The sequence below is a fragment of the Hibiscus syriacus genome, unplaced genomic scaffold, assembly GCF_006381635.1.
Source record: "Hibiscus syriacus cultivar Baekdansim isolate YM2019G1 unplaced genomic scaffold, ASM638163v2 tig00111398_pilon, whole genome shotgun sequence".
Lineage (NCBI taxonomy): Eukaryota > Viridiplantae > Streptophyta > Magnoliopsida > Malvales > Malvaceae > Hibiscus > Hibiscus syriacus.
Genome location: NW_024063081.1, coordinates 2,895,495 through 2,916,948, shown reverse-complemented (window position 1 = coordinate 2,916,948; position 21,454 = coordinate 2,895,495). Strand labels below are relative to the sequence as shown.

The window sequence follows — 21,454 nt, the reverse complement described above, 5'->3', positions numbered from 1 at the left end:
GTCTAATTCCAACGACATCTTTGACATCTTTGAGCAAACATTCAACTGTTCTATGACGTCCTAGGAAGACTCTCTGATTTCTTTTCTGCCATAGAAAGTAGATGCAAGCAGTCCAATAAAATTTCAAAATTGTGGTAAGGAGAGACTTCCCTTTCCACGAAGAAGAAGCCCTTGAAACCATACCATCCCAAGACATGATCGATGGCTTCATCCCATTAAGGTTCAAAACAGATTCCAGAGGTCTGCTGCCATAGGACAATGCAAGAAAAGATGGTCCCTTGTTTCTTGGTTAAAATTGCAGTTTACATAGTGAGCTTATGAGCAAATTCCCATTTTAATAAGCTGGTCTCTAGTAGGCAGCCCGTTGAAAATAGTCATCCAAGCTATTAAACTATACTTAGGAATATGCAATGGAAACCAAATTAATTTATGCCAATTGACCTTCTGCCCTTTGATTCGAATCATTCGATTTTGATGTTTATTTAAAGTTATTTAGTTAGTGAGTAGTAGAATTGGGTGCTAATCAGATCGTTCGATTTTAATTTAAAACTGGACAATTTAAATTCGAGTTTGGGTGGTCGGGTTGAGTGGTGCTTTGGGTAAGATGTTGGGTTAAGGCAGAAGGTATAGAGTTTTTGGTTGGTTTGTTGTTGATGTCTGATGTTTATGGTATGGGGGTGAATCTGGAAAAGGCTTATGTAATGTGCAATTTAGTGGTAGGAACGAAGGTTTAGGCTAATAGTAACGACGAATATAAAAATATTTTTAAGGTTATGTATATATTTTTGTAAAAGATAAGCATATAAGACTGTAGCTGAGCGTAGGTAAGAGGGTACCAGGCCATAAGGTCAGAGCCTAAAATTTACATATAATTAAAAATGATAAATTATATATTTAGTTACTAATTTATTAATTCATTTTTATTTTGGTCATTTAATTATTTTTTAAGTTATATGTACTATTATATTTTATTTTGTTTTGGTCACAGGATCTCGACCTTATTGATGAGAGAAAAATTAAACATGCTTGATTAGATTCTATGTTTCTTAATTAGATGCGATACAGAAGTAAAATTCACTCACTATTCAAACAAATCTGATTATCATTTTGTCAAGATGAAGGTTTGGGCTTTTGTTATTACCAAAACATAGAGCTTTGAGAAATGGGAAATTCTCCATGAGTTCCGCAAGCCAGCCAAGCATACATGTCTTCCACGTAACAAAACTCATCCACTATTCAGCAAAGCTTATCGTCATAATTTTGTTTTTTGCTTAATGACCAGATTACCAAAGGATTCTTCTATACTAATCTGTCTGATCAATATATATACTCACAAGATAAACCAAGTGTTTCTACAGTACTTATTCACTGTCCGAGAGAAGTGGGCAGTAAAACTTCAAATTTCGTTATCTTTCATTTACAATAATTATATCCTTATAAATCAAAACATCAGCCTAGATTAAGTTTCACAATCACGACAAAAATTAACCCATCCTATATTATCTTTTGTAAAATCTCCACTTAAATTGATCTGACTCACCACCCATGTTAGTAATTTTCCAAGTACAAACAGATAAGATGATGTTAAAATCAGCTAGTTGCATTATATTTAAATGGTTTGTTTTTGACAAAATTGAGATTGGACTGTTTTAGAAATTGATATTTTAAATTGTGACAAAATTATTGTCATTTCCCTATATAAACATTTTGTTATTGTTGGTTCTACTGAATAATTTTATCTGAATTATTAAAATGTCGACTTTAATGATTTTATTTATTATTAGTGTTTAATCACATGGGTTGCAGTTATTCAAATGTTTTGATTTGTTAAATAATAAAATGATATCATTTAATTTTTAAAATAATATTTTCAACATCTAGATAAACAAAAATCATCAAGCAAATGGCATAAACATGGATCAGATGGCTTACAACAGCAAAGAAAAATTTAGATTGGCAAACGCACTAATTAGCACTACCACGTGAAAAACAAATCAAGCCAAATTCTTCTTGTCCAATAATAAAGCACATATACGATTCAGACGATCGTTTTGACTCCAAGATGAATGCATTTAAATAATAATAAAACCCAAACCATCTACGACAACCCACATTGCATCTATGTATTGTAAACCTGCAAATATAAGGCACAGAGCACAAATTTTATGAACTTATCACTGCTGTCCCTCGCCCGACTCTTTAGAAGCTTCCTTAATCTCATCTCCAGCCTCATCCTAAAACCAAGGAACACAACACATTGATCACAAACCAAGAAATCATCTAAATAGAAAACTTGAGAAAACCCACCATCAGTTGAAAAGGAACATCCAATGTTAATGAAATAATTAACATGAGTCATGAGATAACAACAATAATATCAGAATTTTACTTATGAAATTACTGTGATGAGGTGAAATGTGTTAGGCATGTATACTGTGGCAAAGCATTCTTAATACAGTTAAAGAAGCACGGATTATCTTGGAGATCAATTGAAATTTTGAGATATTAATCCCGACATAAGTCAATGAAATGTAATGCCTGAAAGTATAGATGCTATGGTAGAGAACTGTAGTCATGAAAATGAAAGCAAAAAGGTTTGTTCAAGAACATAGGTTTTGACATTTTTCAAATCCATGTTGGTGCAAAAAATCATGGCAATTTGAAGAGTGTTTTATTTGATGTCCAAGACAACAGAGCTGCATGAAATTTTCATTATTGGGGGGGGGGGGGAGGGGGGGCGAGGGGGGAGGAGAGTGAGATACCGTAATGTCAGATGTCCATAAGGTCAGATTGTCTCGGAGAAGTTGCATGATTAATGTACTGTCCTTGTAAGATTCCTCGCCCAAAGTATCCAACTCAGAAATAGCCTCATCAAAAGCCTGCCAAATGAAAGCATGTTATTTTAGCTGACAAACGACCTTTAGACAATCAACTTATGTCCCTGAGAAGATATTTGTGGATCTTCACATAAGAAGAATCTAAACTTCATGCCCTGAATACACTAAATTAATAAAACCCAGTATAATGGACTAATGGTTATCATTCAACAGTATTACCAGATTTCATATGGTTAAAAACAATCACAATCATTTCAGTTCAGACTAGCACTAAACTATAAAACGAAAAACTTAATTCAATAACAATTTCATAAGCAAATAGAGTTTACATAGAATAATCAATCCAAACTTTTTCGTAATTCAATGTTTGTAACTTTCGGAGTACCATCCAGATCGGCACAGTAATTCTTTTAGGTGTTAACAGGTTGGGTCCTCAAACATGCAACTAACCTAGATATAAGGAGTTGCAATCACAGCTAAATCCAGATTGGGTGGGATTATATTAAAACAATTTACTATACAATCCAAAACCAATGAACCACACTGAGACAGTTAAAAACCGGAAGAGTTTAGTTTATTAGCTGTTCTAGATCAAAGACAGAACTCAGTGACTAATAATAACAATAAGATATTAAAAGCAGAGCAGAAGAGAATAAACACCTGTTTTGCAAGATTGCAGGCACGATCAGGTGAGTTGAGGATTTCATAGTAGAAAACAGAGAAGTTAAGAGCAAGTCCAAGCCTAATGGGGTGAGTAGGTGGTTGCTCAGCAAGAGCAATATCCTGCCATCATAAACAAATATAAATAGAAGCTAAGATATTATATCTTCACCTTTTCAATAGAAGCTCTGGAATTATAGAGAAAATAACTAACATTGACAACACAACATCACCAATTCACCCACCTGAGCAGACTTGTAAGCCAACAAGGTGCTCTCGGCAGCTTCCTTTCTCTCGGCACCAGTCTTAAACTCGGCAAGATACCTGTGATAATCACCCTTCATCTTAAGGTAGAACACCTTCGACTCAGCGGATGAGGCAGATGGGATGAGGTGAGATTCAAGAAGGTTCAAAATACCATCACATATCTTGCTGAGCTCAGCTTCAATCTTTCCCCTATACTCCTTTATTTGTGCAACATGATTTTCATTTCCCCTGCTCTCTTCCTTCTGCTCAATGGAAGAAATGATCCTCCAAGAAGCCCTCCTTGCCCCAATCACATTTTTGTAAGCCACAGAGAGAAGGTTCCGTTCCTCGACAGTTAGCTCCTCAACACCCACAGTTTTCACAACTTTCTCCATGAACTCCACCATTTCCTCATAGCGTTCAGCCTGCTCAGCCAACTTGGCCATGTAAACATTTTCCTCTCGTGATGATTCTGTTGGAGACATCTTTACAATATCAATCTAATACTCGACCCTGCAAATGCAGAAATATTTACTCTTGTTATACAGACATTTTCAACCAAATCCTGGGCCTAAACAAGAGCATCCACATCTAAACCAATCATTTGAGGAAGATAAGTCATTAACACTAGCTCCAATCTTTTTAGTTCTTTTTTTCCTCAAATGATCTTACTCACAGATCAGTTCTAATTTGTGCCAAAAATTCCAACAGTTACCTCCTAAAATTAATTAAATATTAATAATAAGATCTAAACTGTGAGGAAGATAAGTCATTAGCACTAGCTCCAATCTTTTTCGTTCCAACAGTTTCACAGAATCCAAACTTCTATTTTTTGTTAGCAAGACTTTCCAACCCCAAATCTTAGCAACAAAATCTCCTGTTTCAGCCCCCCCCCCCACACTTCTAGGAACAAACAGATCGCAACAAAAGGGAAAAAAACTAAATAGTCAAATCAAGCAATGAAAAGCTCAAATCCTAAAAGGATATATTGAACCCAAAAAAGAAAGCTACACATCAATTAATTGAATCAATCAAAAAGCCAATAACAAAATCAGGGAAATATATGTAAAAAAAATTAAAACCTTACATATCTCAAAGTAAATAAATAAAATCCAAAATTATCAATGAAACGCAGATTCAGAATAACGTACCGATCGACGATTTTTCTCCCTTTTCTATTTTCCTACGGATTTGTTGGTGGAAATGAGAAAGCGGAGAAATGTATTATAAAGTGGAGACTGAAGAGACCAAAGAAGGCTGATTTTTTTATTATTATTTTATTTTTTCTAAGAAAAATGGTATCAAAGAGAGTAGGAGAGAAAGAGGGAGTGCTCCAATGATCGCGCGACAGGTGTGGATAGCAGAGATTCCCGTGGGTTTTGGTTTGGGCTTGCCGCGCTGGGAGTTGACCGTCAATGCCTTGTTTCCTTAAAAAGTTAAGATAAACTATACATTTAATATCCAATTTCACTTTGATTTTGTTTTAATAGTTAAATTTTTATTTTTTTATAATCATATTTAATATTTATTTTTTATTTTATTTGAGTATTCATCTTTAAAAATTTAACATCATTAATAACGTAAAAATATTTTTTTCTTTTTTGATGTTCCATGTGCGTTTTCATTATCTACATCATCATTACACGTGGAATATTAACTAGGGATGAAATCCTAAAAATAGATTCCTTCTTCCTTCGATACTGGGACATCGTTATATTTCCTGCCAATCCATCAGCCACAGTTCCTAAATTTCTTCACCTAATGTGGCTTTCAAAACCTGTAATTAGTTTTACCTCGTCGGATTTAACTCACAAAATCCCTTCGCTTAAACATAAAGTCGTTGCTTTAGTCTTTGTGGAACTTGAGTCATTAATAGGAAGTCAAAGTGGAAAAAGTTGAAAAAATGAAAATACAGGAACCGAAGTGAACCAATCAGAGGTGATCATGATTTTCTATTCGTCCGACACAATCAATTGGACGTGCCATGATTATCTATTTATTTGATTAAATATTAATTTTGACATAATTATTAGATCATCTGACACAAACACAAATACTTTATTTAAAAAATATATATAAATATTTATATTTAATAACAATGATAATTTTTAAAAACATTTAAAAAAAATATAATTTGTTAATTTATTTTATAAATTTACTACCGTGTAATGCCACATAAATTATTTAAGCCAATACGTGTATTTAGCTCAAATTAATAAAAATAATAATACATATTCTATTTTTTTTAGAATTCGTGTACTTCAATTATTTAAGATGTTTAATTTTTTAATAAATATTACCTTAAAATAATCCTCTCTTTATCTAAAAGATATTATTTTAATTTATCAGTTAAACTACATGTTTAATATCTAGAAAATTACTTTTTGTTCTATTTTGGTACTTAAATTTTATTTTTTTAAATCACATCTAATGTTTAGTTTAAGTTTCATTTTGGTAATCGACTATTAAAACTTAACGGAACTGTTGTACATAGCATTTTTATAGATAAATCACATCATTCCTCAGTTAACTATATTCTCACTCCTATTTTGATCACTAAAATTTACAAATTTTCAATTTAACTGCTCAACTTTCAAATTACTCATGTTTTAATCACTCTTATTTATATTATTAATATTTTGTGGCATGACATCTTTATTATTATTTTATTAATATATAATTAAGATAAAAATTAAATTTTAAATTATACCCAATATTTATACCATAAACCCTAAATTACAAATCCCTCACCCACCATTCGGACCTTACTCTTACCAAACTCTCCAACTCACCCTTTTTTTATTCTAAACATATATTAATAAAATAATAATTTAAAGATATTACTTCATACAAAATATTAACGAAATAATTTTGAGCGGTCAAAATAAGAGTAATTTGAAAGCTGAGTTATTAAATTAAAAAATATTTAAATTTCAATGACCAAAATAGGTGTAAGAAGGTAGTTGAGTGGTAAATAATGTAATTTATCCATAAAAATGCCACAATAGTTTCGTTAAGTTTTTAACGACAGAGTACCGAAATAAAACATAAATTAAAAGTTAGATATGGTTTTGAAAAAAATAAAGTTTAGGTACCAAATGAGACAAAAGTAATAATTTAGGTACTAAACATACAATTTACTCTATTTTTTCATAAAAACAACTAGTTTTATTAAAATAAAAAAATCAAACTACAATAAATATTTACAAGCACAATAGTAAACTAAACACATAATAAGAAAATTTTCCTATAATCAATAACATAATAAACTAGCTACTTAATACCACACAAAGAAAATGTTAAAAACTTAATCAAATAAACTTGAATAAAATGTGGATTCGAATACGTCTAACCGCATCGAAAAACAAACCACAAAATGAGATAAAGCTATTGAAAGTCTGTCAATAAAACGCAAATCATAGTCAATCGACGTGAAAAAAACTAGCCACTACCGCAAATCGTGTAACCAAATCAAATTCTAAAGTCATAAGCAGGAAATATAAACATGATAACGAATAAGTGCCATCTTCATTAGTCATGGTGATATCAAATCTAACCATGAGAAAATGATTAAACTAAAACAACAACCAAACAACCGAAAACGTACAAAAAAAACAGATGATAATGTACCATAAATATAAAGGAAAAATGTCTCATAAAGACAAAGTTATTAAAAATTAGAAGTACAAAAGCAAAGAGCAAAAAACAAAAACAAAAACAAAGATAAGATAAAATAAAATAAAATAAAAATAATGAATATCGACGATCGACGACTAACACAAATGTATCTACCTTTGTACATATATCAATTTAATCCAAAAGAATCAAATCAAATTCTTTGAATGAAGATTTTATACTGATCGTAAACGATTAAAATGGTGGCAGTCGACATTTAGAAGTAAGTAGTTAACTATTCACATAAACTTTCCATTAGGAATGGCAACGGGTCGGGTTCGGGGCGGGTTTTGCTCGCCCCGTCCCCGAAGCCGAAATAAATCCTCATCCCCGACCCGACCCGATCCGCGACGGGTTTTTTATCGGGACGCCCCGTCGGGGATTTTTTTGCCCCGTCCCCATCCCCGACCCGAAATATTATACCCAAACCCGAACCCGAAAATATTTTATATATAATTAATATAAAAAATAAAAAATATTATATATATAATTAATATAAAAAATAAAAAATATTATATATATATAGGCGGGGCGGGGCGGGGATACCTTTCCCCGAACTGGAACCTGACCTGAAAAAATCCCCGAAAAAAATCATCGAATCCGAACCTGATATCATTCAACCCGACTCGACTCGAACACGACCAGATTTCGTGTTTCCCCGTCGGGTTCGGGTCATACTGCTATCCCTACTTTCCATCACCCCACATTAATGACTTTTAACATCGAGTAATCGATTTGTTATAAATCGTTAGTTTGAAAAATTCAGTGTAGTAAATACAAACTTACTCAAATATTAATAATCATTTGTGTAGTTTATTCAAATTCTTTTAAGTCGATTGAAAAATGTTCAATTCAGTAATGTGTTGGGCCAACGATTTGATACAGTAAGGCCCAAGTCAATGGTAACATTAATACACGGTGGAGCAGCGCGAAAAGAAGAAAACCCCACCATTTCCTCTTGACTTAGCCGTCGCTACCTTGCAGAAAATTCCAGCAATGGGTTACGTGCAGGAAGCTCGTGAAAATCACGTCAAAAAGAAAGTTGAAGAAGGTAAGAAACGATCCCCTAAAAGAGGAGAAAAAATAACTTAAACCCAGTTCTCATAGAATCCCTGTTTTTGTTTATTCTGACATTTTTTTCACGAAGAAAAGGAAGGTTTGGTTATAATTGTGAAGTAGGTTAATTTGGATTTGTTCAGCTTTGAGGAGCAAGATGAAGCAAAAGGCACTAAAAGAATGTGATCAGTACACTTCGAAATATGCGCAATGTGCTGCTGGGAAGACTATTTCTGTTGTATGGCAATGTCGTAAGCAAGCTAAAGAATTGAACAATTGTCTTCATCAATTGTAAGTTAATTTTTCTTCTCACACGCACGTTTTGAATGATATACCTTGAAGTTATTTTCTTAATTTTTCACCCGTCTCTGTAGAGGTATTAACACCGTTTTCTTTTTCTTCGTACTGCGCTTTGTCCCTTGTCAAGTTTGGTTTAGAAATGTGGTTGTTGACTTGCAGGTTTTATTGATAACTGGGGTTGTTGATTGCACATCTATGTTAAGCCACTGTTTAGAAATGTGGTTTAGAATGTTGTTTAGGGTTATCATAACAATGGATTCCGAAATGTGCCATTTTACAATGCAAGCGTTTTCAAATCCTTCATATGTTTTGTGGAATATATCCTCTCTATTGACTGAGTTTGTTCAAAAATGCTATGAACTGTCCCATAGGAAACTGCTTTTCTTAATGATAAGAAGCGAAGCCCCCTAGAAAATATAATTTCTTTGTTGGTTAGGTCAATATTTAAGGTTCAACACTTGCTTTCATCTTATAGACATAGTGACAAATTGGTTCCCGGAAAATAGTTTTAACCACCAGGATATTAATGGCTCATTATTGCTAATGAATGTTATACACTTATTGATATTGGATGTTAGTGGATAACAACATCTATGTGGTTAAAACTATATCTTCTATAAAAAAAAATCTATGTGGTCTAAAGTGTAAAGTTCAAGTTTAGGTTAAGTTAGATTGTTCCTAGGTTCTAATTCAGCTCTCAGTCAATCTTGGCTACATGATTCTAATGGGCTATAGGTGTTACTGAAGATCTTATCGTGATGGTAATTCTACTTTGAGAGCAAGATTTGAATCCTGTTATTGGCTACATGATTTGCTCAACAAGGGGCAACAAAATGCTATGATGTTAATTGTAATTCCTTAGCCTCACATATAGTTTCTTAACAACTATTTGATTCGAAACCACTACCCAAAAGCTCAAGTTGCTAGTAGCTGGTAATGTGAAACGTTGTTTGGGGCTTATCAATAACATTTACATGCCACGAGCGAGATTCAAGCTCTAGGCTTCTTTGGCACAGGAAGAGATGTAGGCAGATTTGAAGGCTCTAGGGGGAAAAGTGCCCTAGATGGTTCCAAAGGGTAGTGGCTAACCACAATGGGGCTTTACACATATATCCCCAACCTGTAGTGGAATAGATAGGGAATAAATGGAAGACTGAGGACCTTAAGAGTTGAGAGCTATGAAGGATGGAGACAAACATGCAATACGGGTACAACACAAACACAGTGACAACAATTTTTAAGAAATGAAGATATGGGTTTGGCGTGACATGTCGATAAAAATATTTTTAACAATTTTTATGTTAAAATACTTAAATTTAAATTTAAGTTTAATTTAATTTTAATGCAATTAAATTTATATTAATCCCTTCCATTTGACTCATTTATAGTTTGCAGATGATCTAATCTTATTCTGCAGAGATTCACCTATTCATATCCTAAATATTAGGAGAGTTTTGAGGTTTTCAGTTTAATGTCAGGGCTGCATTTAAATTTGTCTAAGAGTACTTTAAAGGGTATTAATATGGAAGATGAAATGTTAAAAGATTGGGCAAAGGAAGTGGGCCGTGGAGTGGGGTCTTTTCCAATGGCATATTTTGGTTTACCGCTTGGTTCAAAGAATAACTCAGAGTTTATGTGGGAACCGGTAATCCAGAATTTTAACAAAAGATTAACAGGATGGAAAGCTACTTCTTTGTCGATGGCTGGAAGACTCGTGTTAGTTAAGTCAGTGTTGTCCTCCTTGCCTTTTTTTTACCTCTCTATTTTCAAAATACCATTCAAGGTTAGTCAGAAGTTAAATTCTTTAATGGCAAAATTTCTTTGGGGAGAAGACCAAGCTAAGAAACGTATTCATTGGGTGAATTGGAAAACGGTTTGTCAACCATATGAAGAGGGTGGGTTGGGAATCTTAGACTTGAGTTTGATTAATAGAGTCTTGCTTGGGAAATGGGTTTGGAAATTCACAAATGAAAGAAAATCAGTCAGTGGAAAAAGATGATTTGCTGTAAAAATAATGTTAGTAACTTGTCTCTTTCAATAACAAAGGTTGTTTCTCCCCAAGATTCATGGATATGGAGAGGTATTCTGAACAATTATGTGAAAAATGATGAGATAGGAGACTGTTTGAGAGCTAATTCAAAGATCTAAGTGGGAAATGGTAGGTCGATAGCATTCTAGAACAATGTTTGGGTTAATAATTCGACCTTAAAAACTCAATTCCCTAGAATTTTTGCTTTATTGACTAATAAATGGGGGAAAGTAGTTAAGTTTGGTGGTTTTGAAAATAATGGATGGGTTTGGAATATTCAGCTAAGAAGGAATTTATGTGACTGGGAATTGGATCTGTGGATTGCTTTAATGTCCTTGATTGATTATATAGTTCTGTCTGATTCAGTGGATGACTTTCTTGCTTGGTCGGGGAAGGGGGATGGTTTGTTCACGGTCAAGTCTTGTAGATTGACACTATCTTGCAGCTCGGAAGGAAATTTCGAGTGGAATAAGTGGGTATGGTCTGGATTGGCTTCTCCTAGAGTTGAAACATTTCTATGGCAGGTTTCTCATCGTAAATTGGCCGTTAGAGTGGAGTTGAAGAAAAGAGGGATTCCATTGGAAGATGTGCTTTGTCCTTTATGTCATATTCATGAAGAAACAATAGATCACTTTTTCTTATCTTGTTCTGTTGCAGGGGAGATGTGGAATAAATGCCTAAGGCTATGGGAAATTTCTATTGTTTTTCCTCAAGACCCCACTTAAATTCTTTGTTCTTGGTCGTATCTAAGGCAGAATTCTACTATTTGGAATTTTATCCCGAGAGTTCTTTTCTGGTCAATATGGAAGGCTAGGAATTTGGTAGTGTTTTAAAATTGGAAGTTTGACAGTTCTTCTCTATACTTCATCGTCAGATTTAGGTTGGCTAAATAGTATTTAGCTAAATATCCTAATGTTAGTATTCAGATAGATTTACTAGTAGGGGACCCATCGCTTGCAGACAAGATCCATATTTCCTCTAACACAAAGAAGGTTAATTGTTGGCTACCACCTCCTCTGGATTTTTTTAAATTCAATGTCGATGGGGCGGTAAGAGGAGATGGGTTGTAGGGTGGAATTGGAGGTATTTTGAAAGATTGAAACTGTTCTACTTTAGCCACTTTCTCTATTGTTGTAGGGCCAGGTCCTCCTACTTTGGTAGAGTTGAAAGCTATTAAGGAAAGAATTGATTTTTTTCTTTTCTTCTAACTGGGCTTTGAAGGGAAGACTTATTATAGAGAGTGATTGTAAAACTGCAGTGGAATGGATTTCAAAGCCGTACTCTGCCCCTATATTTTTCAGTTCTTTGGTTGGGGAAACTGGGACATTAATTTATGCTATGGATATTATTCTTAGATTGATTCCGAGGAGTTGTAATATGGAGACAGACAAGTTAGCTAAGGAGGGGATTGGTTGAATGTTGACAGGCCGATTGTTGTAATGTTTTGTGTTTTTTTCCGGGCATTGTATAGGCTTAAAGTCTTTAAAGGTGTTGTTAGATGGGTAAACATGACAACCAACTTAGAGGCTGATGCCTTAGCTAAAGAAGGATTAGGTTAAGTTAGTGTTGTTGTTTAGGGTTGTTTTTTTCTTTTTTCTGTTTATGTTGGGGGTGTTTCTCTAGATGTATCTTATGTAATTTCTTATGTTGAATGAAATCTTAAGGCACTCTTTTCCTCCTTCCGTTGATTAAGGAGCTTCCCTACAATCTCCATTAATCAATAAGAGGGTTTTTAACGAGGCCTGCAATTCTTATAAAAAAAATTATATTAATCCTAATTAATTAATGATACGTATTAAAGTAAAAAATTGATAAATGAGTTATGCCCTGTCAGCCTTTTCCCCTTCTCATCTTATTTTTTGTCAATTTTGTCATCTTTATCCCTTGCCCCTATCTACAACTTTTTAATGAAGATGATACGTATTAAATTTATGTTTTGTTTAGGATGTTTGTTTGAGTGTTTCGGGTTGTTCATTGTAAGGAGGGCTTTGGCTGTTTTTTCTAACATTATGTAACTTATCAGTTATTAATGAATTTTGAGGCACTCTTTTCTTCCTTTCGCTGATTAAAGAGCACCTATTGGCGCTCCTTTAATCATGAAGGGGTTTTTAACGATTCCTCCACTTCTTATAAAAAAAAAAAATCTTTATCCATTCTGCCGTCTTTCCTCTATTTGTTTTCTCCCTTCCCCATTTTCTCCATCGTTTCCTTCCTCTTTGTCATCCCTTTCTCTTCAAATTTTAATCTTTCTCCTTTTGGTTTCTGAAGTTTGCAGAGGTACATATTCTTTGACCAATAGGCTTCAATTTTCAATGGTTTGGAACATTAATAGGTGATTGTATATTTTTGTACTTCATTCTTTACAAATTGATCGTGGTTAGTTTCTTACACTTTTTTTTGGAAAACTAAATTTTAAGAAAAAAATATATTCCCGTGTCTAATTTTGGGACACATGTGACCTGTATCTTGACTGTGTTTGGGATCTTGTCCAAGTCCAACTTACTTTGTTTGGGGGTTCGGGTTGTCCTTTATATATTCAGGCATGTCCAAGACATCAAGTTGGAGACTATTATGACAGTGGGACGAGGGGGTTTCCCCCATGTTCAAAGAGGCATGGGAGCTTAGATTGTGTAGGGAAGCCCTGTAAGCAACCATGGAGTAACCATGGAGTAACTGTATATATCTTAGCCTTAATTCTTTCTCTTTCATAGCTATCTCCCAAGACTTCTAGTTGAGTGAGTGTGTAGCACTTGAGCAAGTTAGGCCTTGTTGCATCAAGTGTTGAGCTCCTTGTGTGTGGGAATGTTGAGCTTGGACTTGGATGAGTGCAATCTCAAGTTCAACTGCACATGCATAGAGCTTGATTCTCAACTCGTTCCACACGTCTGATGTGAAATGTGGTATCATGATCTGAGATTATGGATGCTGCCATTAAAACATGCATTGCCTTCAAGAGAATGAGGTATCTTAACTGAGGAGCTCAATCCAGTTTTGTTTGGTTCACTATAAAATAGATTGGACTTGCCTTATTTCCTCTGATACACTTAATAGCAGATTTTTTTTTCTAATATAATGTTACTGAACGCTAATTCTTTTAAATTCTGCTCATTCAAGAAGTTTTGGGGAAATTTGAAAGAAGACTTGGTGCTGTTTTTTAGAGAATTTCATCGAGGGAAGGTATGGGACTCGGAGGTAAACCATTCTTTTATCTCTCTCATTCCAAAGAGGGTGAATCCGGAGGAGCTACAAGATTTTAGGCCAATTAGCCTTGTTGGAGGATTATATAAAATTCTTTCTAAGGTTCTAGCTAGAAGGTTAAGCCTTTGTATAAATGAAATTATTAGCCCTTCGCAATTTGCGTTTATACCGGGAAGACAGATTATGGACTGCTCGTTTATTGCAAATGAGGGTATCGATTATTGGAGGAAAAAGGGGTTGAAGGGGGTCGTATTTAAAGTAGATTTTAAAAGAGCTTATGATTCTGTGGATTGGGCTATATTGATGAAAATAATGTGCAAAATGGGGTTTGGGGATAAGTGGTCTTCGTGGATTAATCAATGCGTTTCAACAGCCACAATTTCAGTTATCGTTAATGGGTCACCGACAGAAAAATTTAAAACAGCAAGAGGTCTCCGGCAAGGCTGTTCATTATCTCCAATGTTGTTTAATTTGGTTGGAGAGTTGCTTCATTTGATGTTGGCTAAAGCAGTGGAGATAGGGCTGTTTTCGGGCTTTGAGTTAGGAAATCAAGAGAGGTTGTTTATGCTATCACATTTGCAATTTGCGGATGACCTCATTATCTTTAGCAAGGCTACTGTTCGAGACTTGAAGAATGTCAGAAGGGTGCTGTTAATTTTTGAATTGATAACAGGTTTGCAATTGAATTTATCTAAGAGTAAAATCTTCGGTATTAATGTGGATCCGGATGAGTTAGCAAGTTGGGCAGTGGAAATTGGCTGCACAGTGGGACTTTTTCCAACAGAATATTTAGGATTACCCTTGGGATCTAAGAGGAATTCTGCAGTATTGTGGGAACCAATAGTCCAGAGATTTTATTCTAAATTGGCTGGTTGGAAGGCTAATTCCTTATCTCTAGCTGGTAGGGCAGTTTTAGTGAAGTCAGTTTTGTGCTCTCTTCCGACTTATTTTCTCTCCCTTTTTAGAATTCCAATTGGTGTGGTTAAGAGATTGAATTCTATAATGGCAGCCTTCCTTTGGGGCGATTCGGCAGATAAGAGGAATATTCATTGGCTGAATTGGAAGTTAGTATGCAAGCCGAAGAGGTTGGGGGGTTTGGGAATTCCGAATTTGGCACTTCTAAATAGAGCTCTTTTGGGTAAATGGGTATGGAAATTTGCATCAGAGAAGAATTTGTGGTGGAAAAAAGTTGTGTGTTGCGTGTATAATTTAGACTTTAATACATGCTTATTTACGAATTCTTTGTCTAATCGGGCATCTTGGATTTGGAAAGGAATAATTAATAATTTCTTTTCTAATGATGATTTTGGGGAATGTATAAGGAAGAATTTGTGTTTGAAGATGGGGAATGGAGAGACAGTGCAATTTTGGCATGATTCTTGGTTGGGTTCGTTCCCTTTAAAAGTTAGGTTCCCAAGGATCTTTGTTCTATCACTGAATAAAGGGGGCAAAGTTGCAGAATTCATGGAAAATTCTTATTCAGGGTGCTTCTGGGACATTAAATTAAGGAGGAATTTGGTGGACTGGGAGGTTGAACAGTGGATGCAACTTATGTCCTTGTTGAATTCTACCTCTCTATCATCTTTGCAAGATGACTGTTGGGTCTGGACAGGGAATGGGGAGGGTTGTTTTTCAGCTAAATCTTGTGTGAAGTGCTATTTTGATTGGGCTGGTAATGAGGAAGATGATGGTACTTGGGACAATATTGCATGGACAGGGGTTGCTCCTCCTCGAGTCGAAACTTTTGTTTGGCAGGCTGCTCATCAGAGAGTGGCAATTAGAGAGGAATTGATAAAGCGAGGGGTTTCAGGGATTGAAGACTCGCTATGTCCTTTGTGTGGTAAGTGTGTGGAGTCGGTTTCTCACCTATTTGTTCATTGTGAGGTTGTCAGCGGCCTGTGGTATAGATTCTTGTCATCTTGGAATGTATCTTTTGTTCCACCTCAGACTTTGTTGGATTTCATAATCGTTTGGAATGATTTAATCCCGAACTCCACCATTTGGAAGTTCATCCCTAGGGCGGTGCTTTGGACGGTTTGGAAGTGTAGAAATGATATTATTTTTGGGAAAGGAAAGGTGGATGGCCCGTTATTGTTCTTCATTGTTCGTTTTAGAATTGCATCATGGTTTGTTGCGAGATTCAATGATGTGCAAATAAATTTTGATTCTCTAGTGGGTGATATTAAAATAGCTGATTTGGGGGTAAGAATGAAGAAGGATTCTATTTCTTCCTCGTGTTGGACTGCTCCTCCCTTGGGTTACGTTAAATTAAATGTTGATGGTGCGATGTCTAAGGAGTGGGATAAAGGAGGCATTGGTGGATTATTAAGGGATGCTCAAGGGTTGCAGCAGGGTTCGTTTTCCGAAAGGATTGGGGGGGGGTCCTCCTATTCTTTCAGAGCTATTAGCTATAAAAAGAGGGCTGATGTATATTGAGGAGAAATCTTTGGTTTCATTTCCAAGGGTCATATTGGAATCAGATTCCCTTAATGCACTGAAATGGATTAAAAATCCAGGTGTATGTACTCCTATGTTCCAGCCGTTGGTGAAAGACATTGCTGCATTAGTGGAGAGTAGAGGGATAATTGTTAGGCATATTTTGAGAGCTGCTAATTGTGAAGCGGATAAACTAGCTAAAGAAGGAATAGGATGAATATTAGATTATTGGCTAGGTTGCACAATTATTGAGCAGGTTTTTATGTTCTGTGTTTGGTTTTTAAGTTTTATGTTGTAACAGAACTTCTTAGGATGGATATGTATTATTTTGGTATTAATGAATTTTTAGGCACTCTTTTCCTCCTTCCCATGCCCTTCATGTTATTGTTGTAACATGGAGGTCAAGAAGGGGATTTTTAACGAGGCCTATCCAATTTCTATCAGAAAAAAAAAGAACCATACTTAACAAAATTTTAATGATAATTGTTTCACACACCTTCAAAAGCGAAATCCAACTACAGGTTCTGATTTTCAAATCTTCAAACTTTATCTATGCACAATTATCTTGCCCTCAGAAACAAGATGATTATAAATAATGAAATGACCTTATGCAATTTTAGTGGGCGACTGTAATACTCTAATCCAATTGTTTATGCTGATATCCCAGACCACATTAGACGGAAGTGTGAATGATAAACCCATATGAGAGATCAAGTCTCACAAAACAAACCACTCGAGTTTAAAGGTTAAAACTTTTTCAGCCAGTGGCGTTCTGCACGAAAGCTGTTTGACAACTTATGCTTGGGCCCTGGGCACTAAGCCTCCATTCTGATTGTTACGCTTTGCGTCCCATGTCACAAGTGTCATTTGTGTGACTTTGTTTTCATTGTCAATATTTGGGGCGTAAGTCTAAGTGGCAGCTTGGGGGTGAAATGGCCGAATTAGAAATGAAAAGAATATCCCAATTACTCTAATCAGTATAGTTGATAGAAGTTAGGTTTCACATTTTCCATCTTTGTATCGAAAGTCATCGTGCTGTTAATTTAGAATGACAGGTGGTTATTTTGGTTCCCCTACTCTTTATCACTTAGAGAGCTTGTTGAGAAAATCAAATCCAGAAAAAATGCATATATATATATATATATATATATATATATAATATCCATGATGACTGGTTAATGTGAAGATTGACAGACACATGATGCAAACTATGAGGAAGGCTTGATGTGCTTTGAATTTGACAAAAACTGTTCTTTCACGTTTTTCTTATGCAGCACCAACGATGTTGTGTTGGAAGAAATGAAGAAAGAATACATGCTTCAGGAAAATCAGAAAGGAACTTCAAGAGTCTAAGCTCATTTCCGTTTCCAGTGCTGGGCTACAGAGCCTTGTAAACAAGTATTCAACGTACAACTTATTTGTTTTAATCCATATCGTTGCCCTGGAACTTATATTTTCTGCATTGGTTAAATGGTGGACCTATATGGAATTGCAGTTTGAGATTTTGGGATATCTAAAGCAAATGTTGTTTGTTAAGAGTAAATTAAGTTATGCAACTCTTCTCTTATGTGTTGTTTTCATTTATATTTTTCGTTTCATGCATTGTATATAACTAACTCATCAGAGTCCGTTGTTGCCCGTGGCCATCCATCATACTTAAATACAAATATACAAGTTAAATACTACTTTTGTTCCATAGAAAAGAAAAGGAAATGGGTTTTGAGACTGGTTAGTATAACAATAAAAGAATAAATATAAAATATAATTAAGGGTAATATGTGCTTTAGATCACTATAATTAGCATAATTTCTATGTAAGTCACGAATTTTTAATTTTTTTAATAATGAACCTTTATTATAAATAGATTAAATTATTTATGCTACTTTAAAAATTGTCTTAGTATAATGAGGTGTTAGATCTTTTTTATAATGTTTAGGTTTGAATATTAATATTATGGATGGAATAAATTGAATTATAAGGATAATCATTATAATGATTTCTCTAATATTCGATTAATTAAATATATCAAATATCAATGAATATACTATATGCATTCTTATCTCTTTTTTAATGTAATTAAACAAATATATAAAAACGATTGATTTAAGAACTCCTTCAAAAAGTTTCATTTTAATTATGTATTGTTACGGGATCATAATCTTTAGCTATTATAATTCTTTTAACTATCTCATAATCAAAGAAAGATAGTTGAAGAAAATAAAACATGAGTTATGTTCATGTTATGAAAAATCATCTGATATATGAGTTATGTACATTTTAGTTTGCACAAATATGTTTCTTTTGAAATTTAGAGGTTCTATTTAGATATATAGTTTAGGCATAAGGTTTTGTTTTTCAACTTTTAGGGTTCAACTTTGAGGTTTATAGCCTGGAGTTAAAATTCTAATGTTTAAGTTTTAGGGTTTAGGTTTAATGCATATAGTTTGGGGTTTATGATTTGGGATTAGAGTTTTAAATTTAAATATTTTGAATTTGAATAGAAAATTAATACAACTTGTATATCAAATAATAATATTTATTTTACATATAAAAACTATAATTATAATGTTTAAATAACTAATCGACTTATAAAAATTCTCGATTGGATCACAAACAACCATTACAAAAGAGTTCAGTCTAATTAGATCTTAATTGATCTTTTGATAATTGAACTAATCAAAACTATAGATGAAACAATAAATTGAATTTAAATAATACCTATTTGAGTTATTTAATTAAATTGGCTTATATAGTATAAATTTAAATTGAATTATTTTAAAACAATTTTTAATCTATTTTGTTCAATTTTTGATACCATGGTTCAGGTTAAAGTATACATAAATTTTATTTAGGTTAAATCCTAAACCTTTATGTTTTAAGGTCCGAGTTATTTCTTAATATTTTTTAGTTTTTAAATTAATTATAATTTAAAATATAATAGGTTGTGAATCGGAATATAAACTTTGATTTTTCTTACTTTCCTTTAATATGTTTTTTTTTTTAAATTTAAAGTTAAAAATGTCGTTAGAACCTCTTTAAATACAGATTTATTATAGGGGGATTAAATTTTTCCATTTTAGTAGAGGGACTAAATTGATATAGTCCCTATAATAAAATGACCTAGAAGGTGCTTTTACCAAGATTCAACGTTCAACAGTTGATTTATTTTTTCATTCACAGTATGCATGTTTCTCCTAATTTATATTATGGACTCTAGTTTCTAGTTAGGACGAAACATCTTTTAATTTATATCGATCAGGAAAAAGAAAAAAAAACTGGAGTGGGTGTTAGTTTCCATTACTAGTTTATGCAGAGGCTCCCTTGTGAAAAAAAACTGGAGTGGGTGTTAGTTTCCATTCCTCTCTCACGCTTCTGTGTCCTGGTAGCTCAGCTCGAGTCCATCGTTGCTTCCGCATCGCAGAAATCTCCTGATCCTCTCCTTTGCTTCGGTCTCCTATCCGATCTCCTATCCGCCCTTGAAGACGAAACCAAGGTCCTTTTTTCTCCAGATCTAACCTTTTACTATTTCAGTACACAATTTAATTGTAGAATTTTATCTGATTGTGTTCCTTTTTAACTTAGCTGTTCCGTTTGTTTATGTGGTTATTATTGGTGAAGTTTAAGTCTGTTAAGATTTTATTTGCAATTTCTTAGGAAGTTGTGCATTTTAATTTGGTCAGAAAAGATTTAGTTAAGGATTGATATATTGCGAGGAGTCACGTTTATCATTCATTTGTTGTTAGCTTTATTATTAAAGTAGATTGTGATTAGTCAGACTAATATAGAGATAAATCACTTGCTTCGGTGATTTGTTTATTACTTTCAAGTTCAATGTAAGGTAGTAGAAGGTGTCTCGCATTTGCCTTCGAGAAATTTGTTCTCAGATTTGAGTGATGTTTGAAAGTTTATTCCTCTCGAGTGAAGTTTTATTTTTAACTTGGAAATATTAATTTTCAGGAATCTATCTTGTTGTGGCAAAGAAAATGTGAGGATGCCTTATATTCCTTACTTATTCTTGGTGCCAAACGTCCTGTGCGACACTTGGCATCCGTTGCAATGGCAATGATGATATCAAAAGGTGATAGCATTTCAATATACTCGTGAGCAAGTAGTCTCCAGGGATTTCTTTCTGATGGGAGGCGGAGTGAGCCACAAAAAGTTGCTGGTTAGTTGAAGTTGCAACTAACTGTAATGTTCTTATATCATGTATTTTTTTAACTAGACGTGGCAAATGTACTGTGCTTTCATACAAGTTCCTGGTTAGTTGAAGTTGCAACTAACTTTAATGTTCTTATATCATGTATTTTTTTTAACTAGACGTGGCAAATGTACTGTGCTTTCATACGAGTTCCTGGTTAGTTGAAGCTGCAACTAACTTTGCTGTGATTATATCATGCCCTTTTTGACAACAGTATTGTCTGGCTACATGAATACTTTTCAACAAGAACAAAAAAGCTAGTATTGGCAATACCTAAGAAATCAGAAAACAATCTTAAAATTCAATGAAGGAATGAGTATGTCACCGTTATTCTCATCCCAATTTAATAAGTCAGTACTCCACTTTTTTAAAAGCTTTATAATTCATTGGCATTTGTATAATATTGTTGCTGATAGGAAGCAATAAATTTTCATGTAATATCATTCCTGCTTTCCATAAAGCTCCTCTTTGACATGCCAGCTTTTCATCGGATGTGCTAATTAGGCTATGTTTAGCATGCCTATTGTGATGTGGTTAGCACCCAAAATGTTCATTATGCTGCAACCTTGCTGTTTGCAAGGTATTGTGTGGCATTATTGGGCTACTCCAACTGCACTTCAGTGTGAAGGGGGTGCCTAACCGCACCACAGGTTAAGGGGTCTGGTAGGCCAAACACAATGAACCTCTTTTGTTTTCAAATTTTTCCTGAGTAATTTTTTAATGATGAAAATACCCTTGTGCATTGGGATTATACATGCTTCTATCTTAACTTTTACACCTTGGGAAGTGAATAAACCTGCCAGTGACAGAGTCGGTTTC

The 21,454-nt window shown here is 34.1% G+C and overlaps 2 protein-coding genes and 1 pseudogene across 3 annotated transcripts in view; 2 read left to right on the top strand and 1 right to left on the bottom strand.

The window, feature by feature from the left end:
* Nucleotides 1-1,985: 1,985 nt before the first annotated feature.
* The window catches only part of LOC120161299 (14-3-3-like protein A), a 23,932-nt gene continuing 4,463 nt past the window's right edge, over nt 1,986-21,454 (bottom strand). The window contains exons 2-8 of one of the 2 annotated variants that reach the window (XM_039171576.1): nt 19,415-19,418; nt 6,536-6,547; nt 4,895-4,913; nt 3,743-4,256; nt 3,498-3,620; nt 2,763-2,879; nt 1,986-2,234 (exon numbers count right to left, since the gene is read on the bottom strand). In XM_039171576.1, the coding sequence (XP_039027507.1) occupies nt 2,175-2,234; nt 2,763-2,879; nt 3,498-3,620; nt 3,743-4,228 (786 nt within the window). In that variant the 5' untranslated portion in view covers nt 4,229-4,256; nt 4,895-4,913; nt 6,536-6,547; nt 19,415-19,418 and the 3' untranslated portion in view covers nt 1,986-2,174. Of the gene's footprint in view, nt 2,235-2,762; nt 2,880-3,497; nt 3,621-3,742; nt 4,257-4,894; nt 5,040-6,535; nt 6,548-19,414; nt 19,419-21,454 lie in introns of those variants that run through there. The other variant, XM_039171575.1, reaches the window with a different exon arrangement.
* Nucleotides 8,332-17,993, top strand: LOC120161303 (uncharacterized protein DDB_G0275933). The gene is made up of 3 exons (XM_039171581.1): nt 8,332-8,469; nt 8,618-8,765; nt 17,712-17,993. The coding sequence occupies exons 1-3, from the start codon at nt 8,415-8,417 to the stop codon at nt 17,788-17,790; spliced, it is 282 nt and encodes a 93-aa protein (XP_039027512.1). The 5' UTR covers nt 8,332-8,414; the 3' UTR covers nt 17,791-17,993.
* Nucleotides 19,724-21,454, top strand: part of LOC120161137 — a 21,400-nt pseudogene continuing 19,669 nt past the window's right edge.